Source organism: Carcharhinus amblyrhynchos, chromosome 7 (assembly GCF_965287045.1).
Source record: "Carcharhinus amblyrhynchos chromosome 7, sCarAmb.v2.hapA, whole genome shotgun sequence".
In the NCBI taxonomy this organism is placed as follows: Eukaryota; Metazoa; Chordata; class Chondrichthyes; order Carcharhiniformes; family Carcharhinidae; genus Carcharhinus; species Carcharhinus amblyrhynchos.
The window spans coordinates 104,014,530-104,032,358 of record NC_137330.1 but is presented as its reverse complement, the minus strand read 5'-3'; the positions used below and the strand labels follow the sequence as shown (position 1 = coordinate 104,032,358).

The 17,829-nt window shown below is 44.0% G+C and overlaps 1 protein-coding gene across 1 annotated transcript in view; it reads right to left on the bottom strand.

Moving 5' to 3' along the window:
• Positions 1 to 497: 497 nt before the first annotated feature.
• The window catches only part of ccdc162 (coiled-coil domain containing 162), a 179,119-nt gene continuing 161,787 nt past the window's right edge, over positions 498 to 17,829 (bottom strand). The window contains exons 45-48 of the mRNA XM_080193446.1: positions 16,857 to 16,977; positions 13,657 to 13,722; positions 4,907 to 5,055; positions 498 to 697 (exon numbers count right to left, since the gene is read on the bottom strand). Of these exons, the coding sequence (XP_080049572.1) occupies positions 584 to 697; positions 4,907 to 5,055; positions 13,657 to 13,722; positions 16,857 to 16,977 (450 nt within the window). The 3' untranslated portion in view covers positions 498 to 583. The remainder of the gene's footprint in view (positions 698 to 4,906; positions 5,056 to 13,656; positions 13,723 to 16,856; positions 16,978 to 17,829) is intronic.

Here is a 17,829-nt window from a genome sequence, read left to right as displayed (position 1 = left end):
CTCATGGAACCAAATCCCAGCATGGGTTGGAAGATAAGTGGAGGAGGAAAAAAAGGATTGTTAGGAGTGTCACTAGGAGAAAGGTTTTTTAGTTTCCTTCAGAAGTTAATTGTAAACTGTTATAACTCTTACAGCCTCATGCAGATCAGTTCCATTCCAGTTAATCAGCAGATATTAATGGCTTGTCTGTGCCGATTGTGGTTCTATCCAAGCTCATCACATTTTTATTAGATCCATAATTTAAATGCAGATTTTGGAGAGAGACTACTTGGCATCTGCTGAATAGTTTTCTGTGGTGCTTGGGGGTGTGGGGGGAAACCAGCCTGGCATATAAGAAAATGGTGAGGAAGCCATAACTCCCACACAAATAATGCCAACAAATTTTTTGATGAATTATAAATGTTTACTACAATGAATAACTGTCTGGAATTGGTCAAATTGTTCATGTTCAAGCATTCCATTTTTAAAAAAAAATGGACTGCAAGACTAGCCTACAGTGAACATAAACTGGAAAAACTTGATTTTAAAAAAGCTTTTATTTTTGGATTGTCTGTCCAATGTGCTTCCCTGGCAATTCTCCCAATTATTTCTGATTTAGTCTGAAGTCTTGCAGGTCTCTGAGAAGATGGTGATGAGTTGATTCCTCCAATTCTGGCAATAGTGCTTCCACCACCTTGTTACGGAGTCTGCTTGGAACCTTTTTTAAAATAGATACAAGTTTGTCAGACCATGCTGAAACTTGTGTAGAATGTTGTTTAACATTGCTTCTTCCCAGTTGGCATGATATGTCAATGCGCATGTTCATATGTCTATAGGGGGTGGCACAGTGGTCAGCACTGCTGCTTCAGTGCCAGGAACCAAGTTCAATCCTGGCACTGGGTGACTGTCTCTGTCTCTCTGAAGTTTGCACATTCTCCCTGTGTCTGCATGGGTTTCCTCTGGGTGCTCTGGTTGCCTCCCACAGTCCAAAGATGTGCAGGTTAGGGGGATTGGGCATGCTAAATTGTCCCTTGGTGTTGGGGGAGGGGGGTGGATTAGTGGGGTTATGGTGATGCAGTCTGGGTAGATGCTCATCTGAGTCAGTACACACTCAATGGACTAGTTTCCTGCTCTGTTCTACTTGCCCTTGATATGGATAACAGTTGCAAAATGGTTTTTGTTGCCCTGGACCCCCTTTTAAATGTGTTTATGCAGTGTGGTAGGATTACCTAGACTACTTATTTAATCATGTTATTTAAACATATCTCTCCCCTCCATATGTTTGAGGTCCTACTGGAGTACGCATTTTCTACTTTGCTCTGACGGATAGTAAGGAATATAATTTGTACTTTGTGGAATGTCTAGGTCACTTGCGGCTTATTCATGCAGATAACTGATTTGAGGTCTGGAATGGATTTTACAAATATTTATTCAGAAACACAGAAAAATAGCTGTGGTGAACCTTCCTGCTAGGGTAAACCAATTACTAATGCAAAATCATTGTATATAATTTTAGTAAGTAATGCATACCAACTGCAGGGAAGGTTATAACCAGGTTGACTAATTTAGAATTCTAATTGGATCTATTTTAAGTCCACCAGATCTCAAATTAAGTACTAAATTTGTAGTTTAGGTTGAACTTTATATTTAAGCATTTAGTACACACAAAATGATGCATTTCCATTCTCTGCTACCATTGACCTTGTATTTTTTTATGTCACAAACATTGCATTATTCGGATGATCATTACTTTTCAACCTGAATACTAAGCTTCTTACATGTTTTGATTTTGTATGAATGGATTGATCCTACTTAGGTTACACTGATTAAAAATTGACTTGCAGGCAAATCATATCTTCCGTATTGTAAACCAATCACTAATATCTGATAGAGTTCTAAAGAGACATCTAATGTCCCTTCAGGGGAGGAAATCATCAGTCCTTACCTGGTCTGGCCTAATTATGACTACAGAGCCACAGCAATGTGGTTGACTCTCAACTGCCCTCCAAGGGCAACAAGGGATGGGCAATAAATGCTGGCTTAGCCAGTGATGTTCATGTCTCATGAATAAAAGTGGACTCAGTAACGTTTTGAGGGTTGAGTTATTGAATCTGTCAACAGATGGAAACTGTTCCATTATCCACTTTTTTTCTCAGCTATGGGTCTGCTAATTTGACGTAGCTACATGTAGTATGTAGAACTTCCAATCTCGAGGTGATAAGTGAGGATATTATAAACGTACTATTTTGTAGTTCTAAAGCCACAATAAATAGTAAAATGAAACCAGGCAGTTGAGGCAGCAGTCATGGACTTGGGGCTTGTACAGTCAAATTCAGATTGTGATTGATCCCTTTTTAGGGCAGTATTGTCCAACCCGAGTTGCCCTTGAAAGTACAATTTGCAGTGTAGGTACTCCCTCAGTGCTGATAGGGAGTTCTAGGATTTTGACCCACCAACAGTGAAGGAATAATGTATTTCAAAGGCAAATTGTGCAGAGGGTGGTGAGAGTCTACAGAAGGATCTAGATAGGCTGGGCGAATGGGCCAGGAAATGGCAAATGGAATTTAGTGTTGGCAAGTGCGAGGTGGTCCACTTTGGTAGGAATAATGGTAGGAAGGATTATTACTTACATGGAGAAAAACTGCAGCAGGCGACGGTGCAGAGGGACCTCGGGGTCCTTGTGCATGAGTCGCAAAAACCCAGCTTGCAGGTGCAGCAGGTGGTCAGGAAGGCGAATGGGATGCTGGCCTTCATAGCGACGGGGATTGAATATAAAAGTAGGGAGGTCTTGCTGCGGCTGTATAGGGCATTGGTGAGGCCGCAGCTGGAGTACTGTGTGCAGTTTTGGGTGCCGTACTTACGCAAGGATATTTTGGCCTTGGAGGGAGTGCAGAGGAGGTTTACTAGGCTGATGCCGGAGTTGAGGGGGTTGAGCTGTGAGGAGAGGCTGAATAAATTAGGCTTGTACTCGTTAGAGTTTAGAAGGATGAGGGGAGATCTCATTGAGACGTATAAGATGATGAATGGGATGGATAGGATAGAGGTGGAGAGACTCTTCCCACTCAGAAAGGATAGTAGGACTAGGGGGCACAGCCTCAAGATAAAGGGGGAGCGGTTTAGAACGGAGTTGAGGAGGAACTTCTTCACTCAAAGGGTGGTGAATCTCTGGAATTCTCTGCCTGTTGAAGCGGTGGAGGCTACCTCGCTAAATATTTTCAAGACGTGGGTTGATGGGTTTTTGATAAGAGAGGGGATTAAGGGTTATGGGGAGAGGGCGGGAATGTGGAACTGAGCCACGACAGATCAGCCATGATCTTATTGAATGGTGGGGCAGGCTCAAAAGGGCTAGTTGGCCTAATCCTGCTCCTATTTCTTATGTTCTTATGGTGATAGTAATTAGCTTGGAGGGTAACTTCTGCCCTGGATTGTGGGTTTGGAAGGTGCTGCCTAATGAACCTTGTGTTCCTGCAGTGCATCTTGTAGAAGATACACACGGCTACCAACGTTTGCTGATGGAGGGAGTGAATGTTTGTGGAAGGTGTAGCATTAAGCAAGCTGCTCAATTTTGGATGGTGTCAGCTTGTGTTGGAGCTGTACTCAGGCAGGTGTAGAGTATTCCATCACACACCTGACTTTACCTTATCGATGGTGGACAGGCTTTGGGGAGTCAGATGAGATGAGATAGTGGCTGCAGGATTGAGCCTTTTGACCTGCTCTCGTAGCTGTATTAATTATATAGCTAGTTCAGTTTCTGATCAATGGTGACCCCAGGCTGTAGATAGTGGGGGAGTTCAACAATCGTAATTTTAAGTTTGTTTGTCATAAGGCTTGCATGTGAAATTTCCCTAGTTGCCACATTTTGTTCAATGCACCTAACCAGCACATCTTTTGGAATGTGGGAGGAAACGGCAGCACCAGGAGGAAACCCACACAGACATGGGGAGAATGTGCACAGATGGTGACTGCACAGATGGTGACCTGTGCTGGGAATTGAACCTGGATTCCTGGCATTGAGGCAGTAGTATTAATCACTGGCAATGGTTAAACTCTCACTGGAGGTGACCATGGCCTGGCACTTGTGTGGTGCAAATGTTACTCGGCACTTGTCAGCTCAACTCTGGATAGTGTCCAGGTCTTGCTGCATTTGGACATGGACTGCTTCAGTATCTGAGGAGTCATGAATGATGCTGAACATTGCGCAGTCATCTACAAACGTCCTTCTGACATTATGATGGAAGGTTGTTGATGATTAGGCTTAGGACATTACTGTGAGCAACCTCTGCAGTGATGTCCTGCTACTGAAATTTTTTTGTTTACTTTATTCCAATCCAATCAAGTCAAATTAAAGCCAATTCAGAGTCCCAACAAGTTGGGACATTCCCAATCCAAGCTGACAAAACAGGGCTCTCAACTCCTCTCTTGGGTTAAATCTACATGTTCCAAGCTGATTGGAGTAAGTGTAGCTCCTCCTCCAAGGCTTGATCTAATTTGCATCTTAGCCAAAAGGCCAAGATGCTGCTTTAAAAAATTGCTTCAAATGAAGCTGAAATGTAACCAAATGACTTCAACCAAGTGCAGCATGTCGATACTACACTTGATCTTAGCCATTGATTCCATTACAGGCATAGTACATCCTCTGGCTAAATTTGATTGACCTTCAACCACTTCTCATCATGAAAGTTCTGTGCATCCTATTGTTTAGTATTAGTTGCCATCTTTAAGTTCAGTCTTAATCCAAAGGTGCTCAATTCAAGTCTCATTTTAGCACTAAATTTCCATCTTGTAAGGTCATGGTGCTAAATTCAAATTGTTTTCAAGTTTGCACAGAATTCAAATTGGAAAGAACAACTTCCAGTGAGAATGAGGGGCAGGATCTAGTCTGTTTGTTTGAACTTAGAGGTTGTTTGCTCATAGAACCAGTACTCACTGTTTGTGGCCTTTGCACCTTCCTTCCTCTGCCAGTAATAGTTCCACTAGAATCAATGGTCTTTGGATCAGTTGTAAAACAGCGCTGATAATAATCTCTGGAAGTTGTTATTGAGGAATAGGTTCGAAAGGGAGTCAGTGATCCAGTGCCTGTGTAAGTACAAGTATTTTACATGATGAGGCAGCAGTCATGGACTTGAGGCCAAACCTTTTTTTTGCACCACACAGTTGTAGTAACAATTTTAAATTGTATTATTACAAGTAATACAATACACAGCAGACCAATGCAGAAGTCCTAAACAAGTGAAAAGCACCACAATACAAGCAAGTTACAACATCGTAACAGACCACACATTACAGCAATTCCCCAAACCCCATTTACCAGTGCTTTCCAAATTGGCAGCCTCTTCAACCTAGAGGGATAGACACACAGGAGCACTGTCATCTACAAGTTTCCCTCCAAGCTCCCCACCATCTTGTCTTGAAACTATATCACTTCCTTCACTGTTTCTAGGTCAAAACCTTGGAACTCACTAGCTAACTGTGGGTGTTCCTATGCCATGTGGACTGCTGTGGTTCAAGAAGATGGCTCATCACCACCTTATCAATGATGGGGAGTTGTGGGTGTTGGACTGGGCTAGGCACAGTAACAGTCTCAACACCAGGTTAAAGTTCAATGAGCTTAAGGAATGGTGTTCTGAAAGCTTGAGCTACCAAATAAACCTGTTGGACTTTAACCTGGTGTTGAGACTACTTACTGTACCTTTGCAGTGATAATCGGAGATGAAGAGCAAATGCTGGTCTCACAGCATTCGATCCCTAGCCCTGGGATGGAATTGCACAATTCCAGAACTATGTAAAGAAATTGCCCACCCACTTTGTTTCTTTATGTATCGTCGTGTCATTCTAGATACCTTAATGTGTCATACACTCTATTGTGAAGCCCAATGCTACACCTGACCATCTCCAAGTTGACAATCCTTTCCTCTTATCCCAGCTCCATTTCAACAATTCTCTATAAATTGACACACTTTAAAATTTTTCACTGCGTTTCATTTTAGTATTTTATTCCCGCTTTGCTAAGTGAATGAGCTGGTGGCGCAGATCAGCACAAATGGATATGATCTGGTGGCCATTACGGAAACATGGTTGTAGGGTGACAGGGACTGGGAGCTGAATGGCCAGGGGTATCAAGTGTTCAGGAAGGATAGAGGAGGGAAAAGGGGATGGGGTATCTCTGCTGATTAAGGCTAATATCAGGGCGGTAGTAAGGGAAGATATAGGTTCCAAAGAGCAGAACATAGAATCATTGTGGGTGGAGATAAGGAACAGTAAGGGGAGGAAGATGCTGGTGGGTGTGGTCTATAGGCCCCCCCAGTAACAATTTAGAGGTGGCGGGCTATAAATGATGCGTGTAGAAATGGAGCGGCGATAATTATGGGGGATTTCATGCTGCATATTGATTGGTTGACCCAAGTCAGACGCGGTGGGCTTGAGGAAGAGTTCTTGGAATGCTGTAGGGATAGTTTCCTTGAACGGTGTGTGACGGAACCAATGAGGGAGTGAGCTACCTTAGATCTGGTGTTGTGTAACAAGGCAGGAAGAATTAGGGATCTTGTTGTACAAAGCGTGTTTGTCTTTTTTGTACAAAGCGTGCAGGAAGGTTTTTTGACTCAGTATGTAGATAGGCCAACTGGAGGTGAGGCTATATTGGATTTGGTGCTGGGAAATGAGCCAGACCAGGTGCTAGACTTGGAAGTTGGTGTGCATTTTGGTGATAGTGACCACAATTCGGTTACGTTCACCTTAGTGATGGAAAGGGATAGGCATGAACCTCGGGCTAGTGGTTTTAGCTGGGGGAAGGGTAATTATGAGGCTATGAGGAGAGAATTAGGAAGCATAGATTGGACTAGGAGATTACAGGGACTGGGAACGTCTGAAATGTGGAGTTTTTTCAAGGAGCAGCTACTGCGAGTCCATGATAGGTATGTCCCTGTCAGGCAAGGAGGAATTGGTAGGGCTAGGGAACCGTGGTGCACCAAAAAAGTTTTTTCGTTGGTTAAGAGGAAAAAGGAGGCTTATGTTCGGATGAGACGTGAGGGCTCGGGTAGTGCACTAGAAAACTTTAGATTGGCTAGGAGGGAGTTGAAGAGTGAGCTAAGAAGGGCTAAAAGAGGACCTGAGAAGACTTTGGCTGATAGGGTTAAGGAGAATCCTAAGGCGTTCTATAGGTATGTCAAGAACAGAAGGTTGGTTAGGGCAAGATTAGGGCCAGTTATAGACAGCAGAGGGAAGTTATGTGTGGAACCGGAGGAGATTGGAGAGGCATTGAACCAATATTTCTCTTCGGTGTTCACGCAGGGGGACATGGATATAGCTGAGGAGGACACTGGGTTGCAGGGGAGTAGAATTGACAGTGTTGCAGTTGATAAGGAGGATGTGCTAGATATTCTGGAGGGTCTGAAAATAGATAAGTCCCCTGGTCCGGATGGGATTTACCCCAGGATTCTCTGGGAGGCAAGAGAAGTGATTGCTGAGCCTCTGGCTCTGATCTTCAGGTCGTCGTTGGCCTCTGGTTATAGTACCGGAAGATTGGAGGTTAGCGAATGTTGTCCCATTGTTTAAGAAGGGGAACAGAGACTTCCCCGGGAATTATAGACCGGTAAGTCTCACTTCTGTTGTGGGCAAGGTTTTAGAAAAAATTATTCGGGATAGGATTTATAGTTATTTGGAGAGTAATGAATTGATTGGAGATAGTCAGCATGGTTTTGTGGCGGGTAGGTCGTGCCTTACTAACCTTATTGAGTTTTTTGAGAAAGTGACCAAAGAGGTGGATGGGGGTAAGGCAGTGGACGTGGTGTATATGGATTTTAGTAAGGCGTTTGATAAGGTTCACCATGGTAGGCTTCTGCAGAAAATGCAGATGTATGGAATTGGGGGTGATCTAGGGAATTGGATCAGGAATTGGCTAGCGGATAGGAGACAGAGGGTGGTGGTTGATGGTAAATATTCATCATGGAGTTCGGTTACGAGTGGTGTGCCTCAGGGATCTGTTTTGGGGCCACTGCTGTTTGTAATTTTTATTAATGATCTGGATGAGGGTATAGTTGGGTGGATTAGTAAATTTGCTGATGACACCAAAGTGTGGTAGATAGTGATGAAGAGTGTCATAGTTTGCAGGAAGACTTAGACAGGTTGCAGAGCTGGGCCGAGAGGTGGCGGATGGGGTTTAATGCGGAGAAGTGTGAGGTAATTCACTTTGGTAGGAATAACAGATGTGTCGAGTATAGGGCTAACGGGAGGACTTTGAATAGTGTGGATGAGCAGAGGGATCTAGGTGTATGTGTACATAGATCCCTGAAAGTTGGGAGTCAAGTAGATAAGGTTGTTAAGAAGGCATACGGTGTCTTGGCGTTTATTGGCAGGGGGATTGAATTTAGGAGTCGCAGCGTCATGTTGCAACTGTACACAACTCTGGTGCGGCCGCACTTGGAGTACTGTGTGCAGTTCTGGTCCCCACATTACAGGAAGGATGTGGAGGCTTTGGAGAGGGTGCAGAGGAGGTTTACCAGAATGTTGCCTGGTATGGAGGGGAGGTCCTATGAGGAGAGGCTGAGGGATTTGGGGTTGTTTTCGCTGGAAAAAAGGCGGCTAAGAGGGGATCTTATTGAAACATATAAGATGATTAGAGGTTTAGATAGGGTGGATAGTAATAGCCTTTTTCCTCTGATGGAGAAATCTAGCATGAGGGGGCATGGCTTTAAATTAAGGGGTGGTAGTTATAGGATGGATGTCAGGGGTAGGTTCTTTACCCAGAGGGTGGTGAGGGATTGGAATGCCCTGCCTGCTACAGTTGTAAATGCGCCTAGTTTGGGGGCGTTTAAGAGATCCGTGGATAGGTTTATGGACGAAAAGGGATTGGTTTAGGTTAATGGGTCATTGTTTTGTAACTGGTCGGCGCAACATCGTGGGCCGAAGGGCCTGTTCTGCGCTGTAATGTTCTATGTTCTATGTTGTGAGGGATCCTCTTGGGACGAGTGATCATTGTATGGTTGAGTTTTTGATGCAGATGGAGGATGAGAAAATAGGGTCCCGAACCTGTGTCCTCTGTTTGAACAGAGGGGCATACGATAGGATGAGAGAGGAATTGGCAAATGTAGAGTGGGGGCTCAGATTAGTTGGTCGGACTGCTGAGGAACAGTGGAGGCTCTTTCAGGAGATCTTTCTTGGTGCTCAGCAGAAATATATTTTGATGGTAAAGAAGGAATGTAGGAGAAGGGATAACCAGTCGTGGTTATCGAAGGAAATAAAGGAAAGTATTAAAATTAAAAGCTGATGTGTTCAGAGTGGCTGAAAGTAGTGGGTGATTAGGAGATTGGGAAAGGTTTAAAAATCAACAAAGAATGACTAAGAAGTTGATAAAGGAAGGATAGACTATGAAGCTAAACTAGCACTAAATATAAAAAAGGACAGTAAGAGTTTTTACAAATATATAAAGAGGAGGAGGCTGGCTAGAGTGAATGTTGGACCCTTAGAGGATGAGAGGGGGGATTTAGTGGTGGGAGATGAGGAACTGGCAGAGGACTTAAATAAGTTTTTTGCCTTGGTCTTCATGGAGGAGGACGCGAATAGTTTGCCGGGTATTAAAGATAGAAGGATGGTAGGAGTTGAGGGCCTGAATGCGATTACTGTCACTAGAGAGGTAGTGCTCGATAGACTAGTGGGACTGATGGTGGACAAGTCCCCAGGACCGGATGGAATGCATCCCAGGGTTCTGAAGGAAATGGCAGAGGTGATAGTGGACGTCTTAGTGATTATTTACCAAAATGCGCTGGATTCCGGGGAAGTGCCGGAAGATTGGAAAACGGCTAATGTTATGCCGCTGTTTAAAAAAGGTAGCAGACAAAAGGCAGGGAATTATAGGCCGGTTAGTTTAACGGCTATTGTTGGAAAAATGCTTGAATCCGTCATCAAAGAAATAGCGAGGCACCTGGAAAGGAATGGTTTGATAAGAGCAGACGCAGCACGGATTCGTTAAGGGGAAGTTGTGTTTGACGGATTTGTTGGATTTCTATGAGGATGTGACTAGTGCGGTAGACTGGTGGATGTGGTGTTTCTCGATTTTTCAAAAGGCGTTTGATAAGGTACCTCACAAAAGGTTGCTTCAGAAGGTTAGGGTGCATGGAGTTGGGGGTAAGGTGTTAGCTTGGATAGAAGATTGATTGTCTAATAGGAGGCAGAGAGTTGGTATCAATGGGTGCTATTTGGATTGGCGGTTGGTGACTAGTGGAGTGCCGCAGGGATCGGTGCTGGGGCCTCAGCTATTTACCATTTATATAGATGATCTGGAGGAGGGGGCTGAGTGTAGGGTGACAAAATTTGCTGATGACACAAAGATGAGTGGAAAAGCAAATTGTGTGGAGGGTGTGGAAAGTCTGCAGAGGGATCTGGATAGGCTGAGCAAGTGGGTGACGACCTGGCAGATGGAGTATAATGTTAGCAAGTGTGAGGTTATCCACTTTGGCAGAAATAATAGTAGGAGGGATTACTATTTAAAGGGTGAAAAGCTGCAGCATGCTACGGTGCAGAGGGACCTGGGGGTCATTGTGTATGAGTCGCAAAAACCCAGTCTGCAGGTGCAGCAGGTGATCAAGAAGGCGAATGGAATGCTGGCCTTTACAGTGAGGGGGTAGAATATAAAAGCAGGGAGGTCTTGCTGCAACTGGTGAGGCCGCAGCTGGAGTACTGTGTGCAGTTTTGGTCACTGCACTTGCGCAAGGATATTTTGGCCTTGGAGGGAGTGCAGAGGAGGTTCACTAGGCTGATACTGGAGATGAGGGGGTTAGACTATGAAAAGAGACTAAATAGACTGGATCTGTACTCGTAGAGACGTATCAGATAATGAAGGGGATGGATGGGGTAGAGGTAGAGAGATTCTTCCCGCTCAGAAAGGACAACAGGACTAGAGGGCACAGCCTCAAGATAAGGGGGGGCGGTTTAGATCAGAGTTGAGGAGGAACTTCTTCACTCAAAGGGTGGTGAATCTCTGGAATTCTCTGCCCGTTGAAGTAGTGGAGGCTACCTCGCTAAATATATTTAAGTTACGGGTAGATAGGTTTTTGACAGACAAGGGTATTAAGGGTTATGGGGAGAAAGTGGAACTGATCCACTTCAGATCAGCCATGATCTTATTGAATGGCGGGACAGGCTCAAAGGGCTAGATGGCCTACTCCTGCTCCTATTTCTTATGTTCTTATGCTTTTCTTGTTGCTTCTGTTCTTTTTTAAACATTTTTGTTCTGGAAGTCCACTTTCATTTTGATTGATTTCTAAATATGTGACATTCTCAGGTGCCTTGTAGTTGCCTTTTTCTCACCATTATTTGGTATCTATTGCACATTAACAATGGTATTTTGTTGAATATCAAATGTCTCCTTCCGCAACCCCTGAGCTAGCTGACAATTTCTAAAACTATCACCAATCCAATGGTCTAGGTTTTTTGTTTAGCTGTCTTCCCTTTCCATATGGCTATTAACCCAGGTTACGTTTTGGTCACTGCTTGCTAACCTGACCTGGTTCATTGCTTGTGACCAGTTTCGGAGCAACCTGCCTGCCTTCCAATTATTGAGCGTTTCAGTACCGTCCAATATACCCAGTGAATAACAACAGCAGGAATGGCATCAAGCCATACAGCTAAATTAGAACTTTGCCAGATCTACGTTCATTCAGTGGAAGCACCACTGTTGAACTCATCAGGTTAAATGATGGGGTGGGCCTGACTGAGGTGGAGAACGGGGTTATCACCCAAGCTATCCAGGCTGTTCTACTGGTTATGTCTGGGCCTGTGAGTGAGGATAGGGTTGAAGTTGCACATGAATACAGTAATTTGACCAATGGACCAGTCGGTATCAATGCTTGTTGAGCTGTACCATAACAGCAGCTTGTATTACTACAGCACCAATCCCTGAGGCACACCGCTAGTCACAGGCCTCCAGTTTGGAAAAACAGCCCTCGACAATCTGTCTTCTATCATCAAACCAATTTTGTATCCAATTGGCTACCTCACCCTGGATCCTGTGAGATTTAACCTTTTGCAACAACGTACCATGCAGTACCTTGTCAAAAGCCTTGCTAAAGTCTATGTAGTCAACTGCACTGCCCTCATCTACCTTGGTTACCCCTTCAAAAAAAAAATCAAATTTGTGAGACACGATTTTTCACTCACAAAGCCATGCTGACTGCCCCTAATCAGTCCTTGCCTTCTAAATGCTTGTCATTCAGCATACCATCTAACAACTTACCCACTATTGATGTTGGGTTCACCAGCCTGTAGTTCCAGGCTTTCCCTGCAGCCCTTCTTAAACAAAGGCACAACATTTGCCACTCTCCAATCTTCAGGCACCTCACCTGTGGTTGTCGATGATTCAAATATCTTGGCTTGGGGACCTGCAATTTCCTCCCTAGCCTCCCACAATGTCATGGGATACACTTTATCAGGTCCTGGGATTAATCTACCTTCATGCACTTTAAGACATCTAGCACCACCACCTCTTATGTGTACACTCCTCAAGACATCACTATTTATTTTCAAGTTCCCTAACATACATGCTTTTCTCAACAGTAAATACCAACAAGAAATAGTCATTTAGGATCTCACCCCTCTCTTGTAGCTCTGCAAATAGATGACCTTGTTGATCCTTAAGAGCCCTACTCTCTCGCTGGTTACTCTTTTGCCCTTTATGTATTTGAAGGAGCTTTTTGGATTCTCCTTTGCCTCATCTGCCAAAGCAGTCTCATGTCCCCTTTTTGCCCTCCTGATTTCTCTCAACTCTAGTCCGACACCCTCTATACTCTTTGTGGGATTCACTTGATACCCACTGCCTATCCATGTCATACGCCTCCTCCTTCTCGAGCAGGGTCGCACTATCCTGAGTCATCCAGGGTTCCCGCTTCTACCAGCCTAGCCTTTCACTTTAAAAGGAGTGTGCTTACCCTGAATCCCGGTTAATACACTTTTGAAAGCCTCCCACTCACCAGCCTTCCCACGGACTCCCCAAATCACCTTTTGAAAGTTCCTGGCTAATACTATCAAAATTGTAATAAAGCATCCCAAAGCATTTTATAGAAGCACTATCAAACAAAGTCTGATGCTAAAAGGTGATGTTAGTACAGGTGTCAAAAGCTTGGTCAAGATGTGTTTAGGCAGTGTCTTGGAAGGGAGAGGGGTAGTGACATTGATATTTATCGAGGGATTTTTGGAGCTTGAGACCCAGGCAACTGATGGTATAGTCCGCAGTGCTGGAGTGAGGGAATTCCGCAATAGTCAAGCGGCCAGAATTGGGGGAGTGTGGCTATCTCAGGATTGTAGGGCTGGATGAACTTACAAAGCTGGGAAAGAACACTGCCTTTGAGGGACTTTATTATAATAAAGACCCTTTGCCTTTGCATGACTCAGTGACTTAAAATCCACCTCTGATCAAGTGCAATTATTTAGTATAACTTCATGAAGCATTTTGGGACACTTCATTGAAAGTGCTGATAAATGAAAGTTTTTATTGTAGATGTCAGGGAAAATAATCTGCTTACTGACAAGGGGGAAAGATAAAATGAGTAGACACCTACACATCAGCTCTGGCTGCAGGAGGGAGAAGAGGAAAGCAGAACATTGATGGCAAAACAGTTAAGTATATATTGCCACTTTATGGGGGAAATGTATTCAATTAAAGAAGGCGTTTATAAATAAATCAAATACCTGGTAAAATACTTCTGAAACTGCTTGCACTGCGACACAAAGATGATGGTGATTTCTTCATGGTACCTGTATGGGTTTTAGTAAAAAGGATGAAGTATTAGAAATGAGTGCTGAAGGTGTGCTGTGTATTCATGTTCCTCATTATTTTAGGAGGAAGCTTCTGCTTTCACTGTTGGCTCCTTTGCACCGTCTATTGCTCTCAGGATTTCTTCATTCACTGGTGTTTAAGTCATTTAACTGATGATTTACATATTGATTTCACTGAAATCCAAAAAGGAAATGAGAGGCAAAAGGAATGTTTTATGAGCTTTGCAAAAAGGTTTATGGTGTCGTGACAGTGTTACCAGGTGGATAACGTGAAAGCTTGAGCCAATATGACAGAGCTCAAATCCCACCCTGACAGTCTGAGGATTTCAACTCATACCACAGCAGAAGTGAAAATAAAGTCATTGTATTGTTGGAAAATTCTGCCATTTCTATTTGATTTGAGGTATATAAAATTCCAGTCTCCCATCGATGTGGTTGACTTTTAACTGCCCTCTGTAGTTACCAAATATTCACTCAGCGGCATTAGACCTGAGCAGTTAGAGTTCAGTAATAATGCCATATTCAGCAAAAGCATTAAAAAACTGAGACTGAGTGTGCAACTAACCACTTTGTTGTGAACGAGTCTTAACTACTTCATTAGGACATTGCTCCTTTTCCAAAAGGGTCTAACAGATTGCATTTTCTAGGAAGTCCTCCCCCACCCAGGGGCAACAGATTCAGTATCGACCCTGTTGGCCAAGATCCCTCAAGGTACTGGGAGAGGGCCAGAGGTCCAGTTGTTAACTTCCTGTCCAGGTAGGAAATGAAGGGCAGTTTATGGAGGGAGAAATAACAAAGCTATTCTTCTCCCTGAGACAGGGAGGTGGATAAGAGCAACCAGAAATGGTTCCCACCCCAGTCATGCAGATGAGATCAAACCTCTCAGCAACAGCAAATGATCATTCATGGCCTGATCTTGCCGGACACAATGTCAGGTCCTGTACTCCTGCTCACTTTTCCCTTATCTTTCCAGAATGTAATAATTACCTTCACCTGTTCTTCACTACAAGCCGTCCTCACATCCTCTCCCCTGGCTTCTTCACACTGCCTTCGGTAGTAAGTGCAATGAGTTCATGGTTTTGTTTGTTTCCAAGATTGAGACCATCCAATCTTTGGATTGACTTTGCTCCCCTCCCCTAGCTCACTGAGCCAAACTGCCTCTGAAACCCCCCTCTTGTCCAAGCCCTTAACTTAATTCCTTTGCAGGTTTCTCTCTTACCTCCCATTGTGCCTTCTCAGAGCTCATCTTGTACATGAGACCCAGTTCCTGCACTCTCGACCCTACTCCCACCGAACTACTGGCCACCCAGTTGTCCTCTCCGGTTGCAATGCTAACTGTCATTGTTAACAATTCACCCACTGGGTCTGTCCCTCTCTCCTCTAAATCTGCCATTCACACAGTTATCCTGAAGAAATTATCCTTAATCCTCTGTCCTTGCAAATTATCACCTATCTCCAATCTCCCTTCCATCTTCCAAGTCCCTGTGTGTGTTGTCACCTCTAGACTTGTATCCACCTTTTCCAGAACCTCATGCTGAATCCCATCAGTCAGGTTCTACCATTGCCAAAGTACTGAAAATAACATGGCTGGAATTCTCCAGCTGTTCATGCTGGTGGCATTCTCTGGTCCTGCCAGCAGCGCACCCCTGCTGCGGGTTTCCTGCGGGTGTGGGGTGACATTAATGGGAATTCCCATTGACAGCAGCAGAACCAGAGAATCCCACTGCTAGCAAACAGTGCACCATCTCTCATGGGAAACATGTGGCTAGAAGGCTGAAGGATCTGTCCCACTTGTCACATGCAATCCTATTTGTTTGTGACAAAGGCAAGTTATCCATATTGTCCTTCTTGACCTGTTGCACCCCTTTGATACAGTTGATCACACCATTCTCCTCTAGCCATTTCTCCACCAATACCCAGCTGGGTCGGACAGCACCTGCCTGCTCTTACCTATCTAATCATACCCAGAGAATCGGCATCAATGGCTTCTCTTCCCATTGCCACTGTTTATCTCTGGTGTATAGGATGTGACCAGTAGAGTGAACAAGGGTGAACCAGTGAATGTTGTGTATCTGGACTATCAAAAGGCTTTTGACAAGATCCCACACAAAAGATTAGTGAGCAAAATTAAAGCTCATGGTATTGGGGGGTAATGTATTGATGGGGACAGAGAACTGGTTGGCAGACAGGAAGCAGAGAGTGGGAATAAATGGGTCTTTTTCAGAGTGGCCGGCAGTGACTAGTTGGGTATCGCAATGTTCATGGCTGAGACTCAGCTGTCCACAATATACATTAATGATTTGAATGAAGGAATTGAATGCGATATCCCCAAATTTGCAGATGACACTAAGCTGGGTGGCAGTATGTGCTGTGAGGAGAATGCGAAGAACATAAGAGCAGAAGAACTAGGAGCAGGAGCAGACCATCTGGCCCCTTGAGCTTGCTCTGCCATTCAATAAGATCATGGCTGATCTTTTTGTGGACTCAGCTCCACCCACCCACCCACTCACCATAACCATTTAACTGATAGTCCATGAAGAGGCTGCAGGGTGACTTGGTCTATCAAGTCTGTTCTGCCATTCAATCATGGCTGATAAGTTTCTGAAACCCATTCTCTCGCTATCCTTCTGGCATGGTGACACAGTGGTTATAGCAACTTGGGTTCAATTCCAGTCTTGGGTCACTGTCTGTGTGGAGTTTGCACATTCTCCTCATGTTTGTGTGGGTTTCCTCCAGGTGCTCCAGTTTCCTCCCACAGTCCAAAGATGTGCAGGTTAGGTTGATTGGCCATGCTCAATTGCCCCTTAGTGTCAGGAGATTAGCAGGATAAATATGTGGGGTTAAGGGCTAGGGTCTGGGTGGGATTGTTTTCGGTGTAGGCTCGATAGGGCAAATGGCCTCCTTCTGCACTGTGGGATTCTATGATTTATTTATGGATGTAAATGTGTGTATGGGGAGCACACCTACAATTCAGATATCACAGTGATACTGACCATCTAGATTTACAGGTTAAAATATCTGACGTGCAAATATGAAATTCAGTGTTTAAAGCAACGAGCATAGAAATATAACATTCTATAAATGAAAATAGTTGGACAATACATTTCCTTTACCTGCCGCACTTTCCCTTTGAGACAAAGCAGCCTCAAAGTCATACATCTGGTTTTGCAATTCACTGACCCGCTGGAAGGCATCGAGTTTCAAGGTGCGCTCGTGAACCAGCTGAGAGCGTACCTAACCAAGGGGCAGAAAACAGGTTAAATCGTGGAGCAGCGCTAATGACAGAAAGATTCTCAAACAGTACCTTGCACCAAAGAAACGAGGCTTCAAGCCAACACAGATTTGCTAACTTCAGATCGATGCACTGAGTGATGAGCAGTGGAGATGTGACCGATTACAGAATAACCAAGATGCAGGGCAAGCCCATTAGTGCAAGGAGCAAAGGTGAGAAAAATGATCATTATGAATCCAGAACAAAAACTCTAGGCTGATACTTACGTGCCACACAATTGGAAGTGGCTTCATTTGGATGAAACGACAAAATGAGACCCCCATTTGTTCTTTTGATTGGATGCAACATTCAAGATGATATTGGAACATGGCCACTTCTTGTGAGTTGTCCCCCACATAATCTTTAATTTTATCTTTTACTCTTGTACTATGCTTTTAAAACTTAATTCTAACCCTTTCAAGCTCTCTAACAATGACATTCTGCACCCTCTCCTTTACTTCCTCCCAACATACTCTATGTACATACGGTTATGCTTTGTCTATAGAGCAAGGAAGAATACTTTTCACTGTTACCAATATATGTGACAATAATAAATCAAACCAAAAAATCCCGTGGCACTATTCGAAAAGGAGCAAGAAACTCCACCTGGAGTCTTCTCGACCAACATCACTAAACAAAGTCATGTGGCCACGAGAATATTGCTGTTCATAGGAGCTTCCTATGTGTAAATTGGCTGTCACATTTCCACATTACAACAGTGGCTACACTTCCAAAGTGGTTTACCGGTGGCAACTTTTTGGGATATCCAAAGGCCATGAAATACATAAATATGAGTTGTTGCTGTTTCTCTTTTT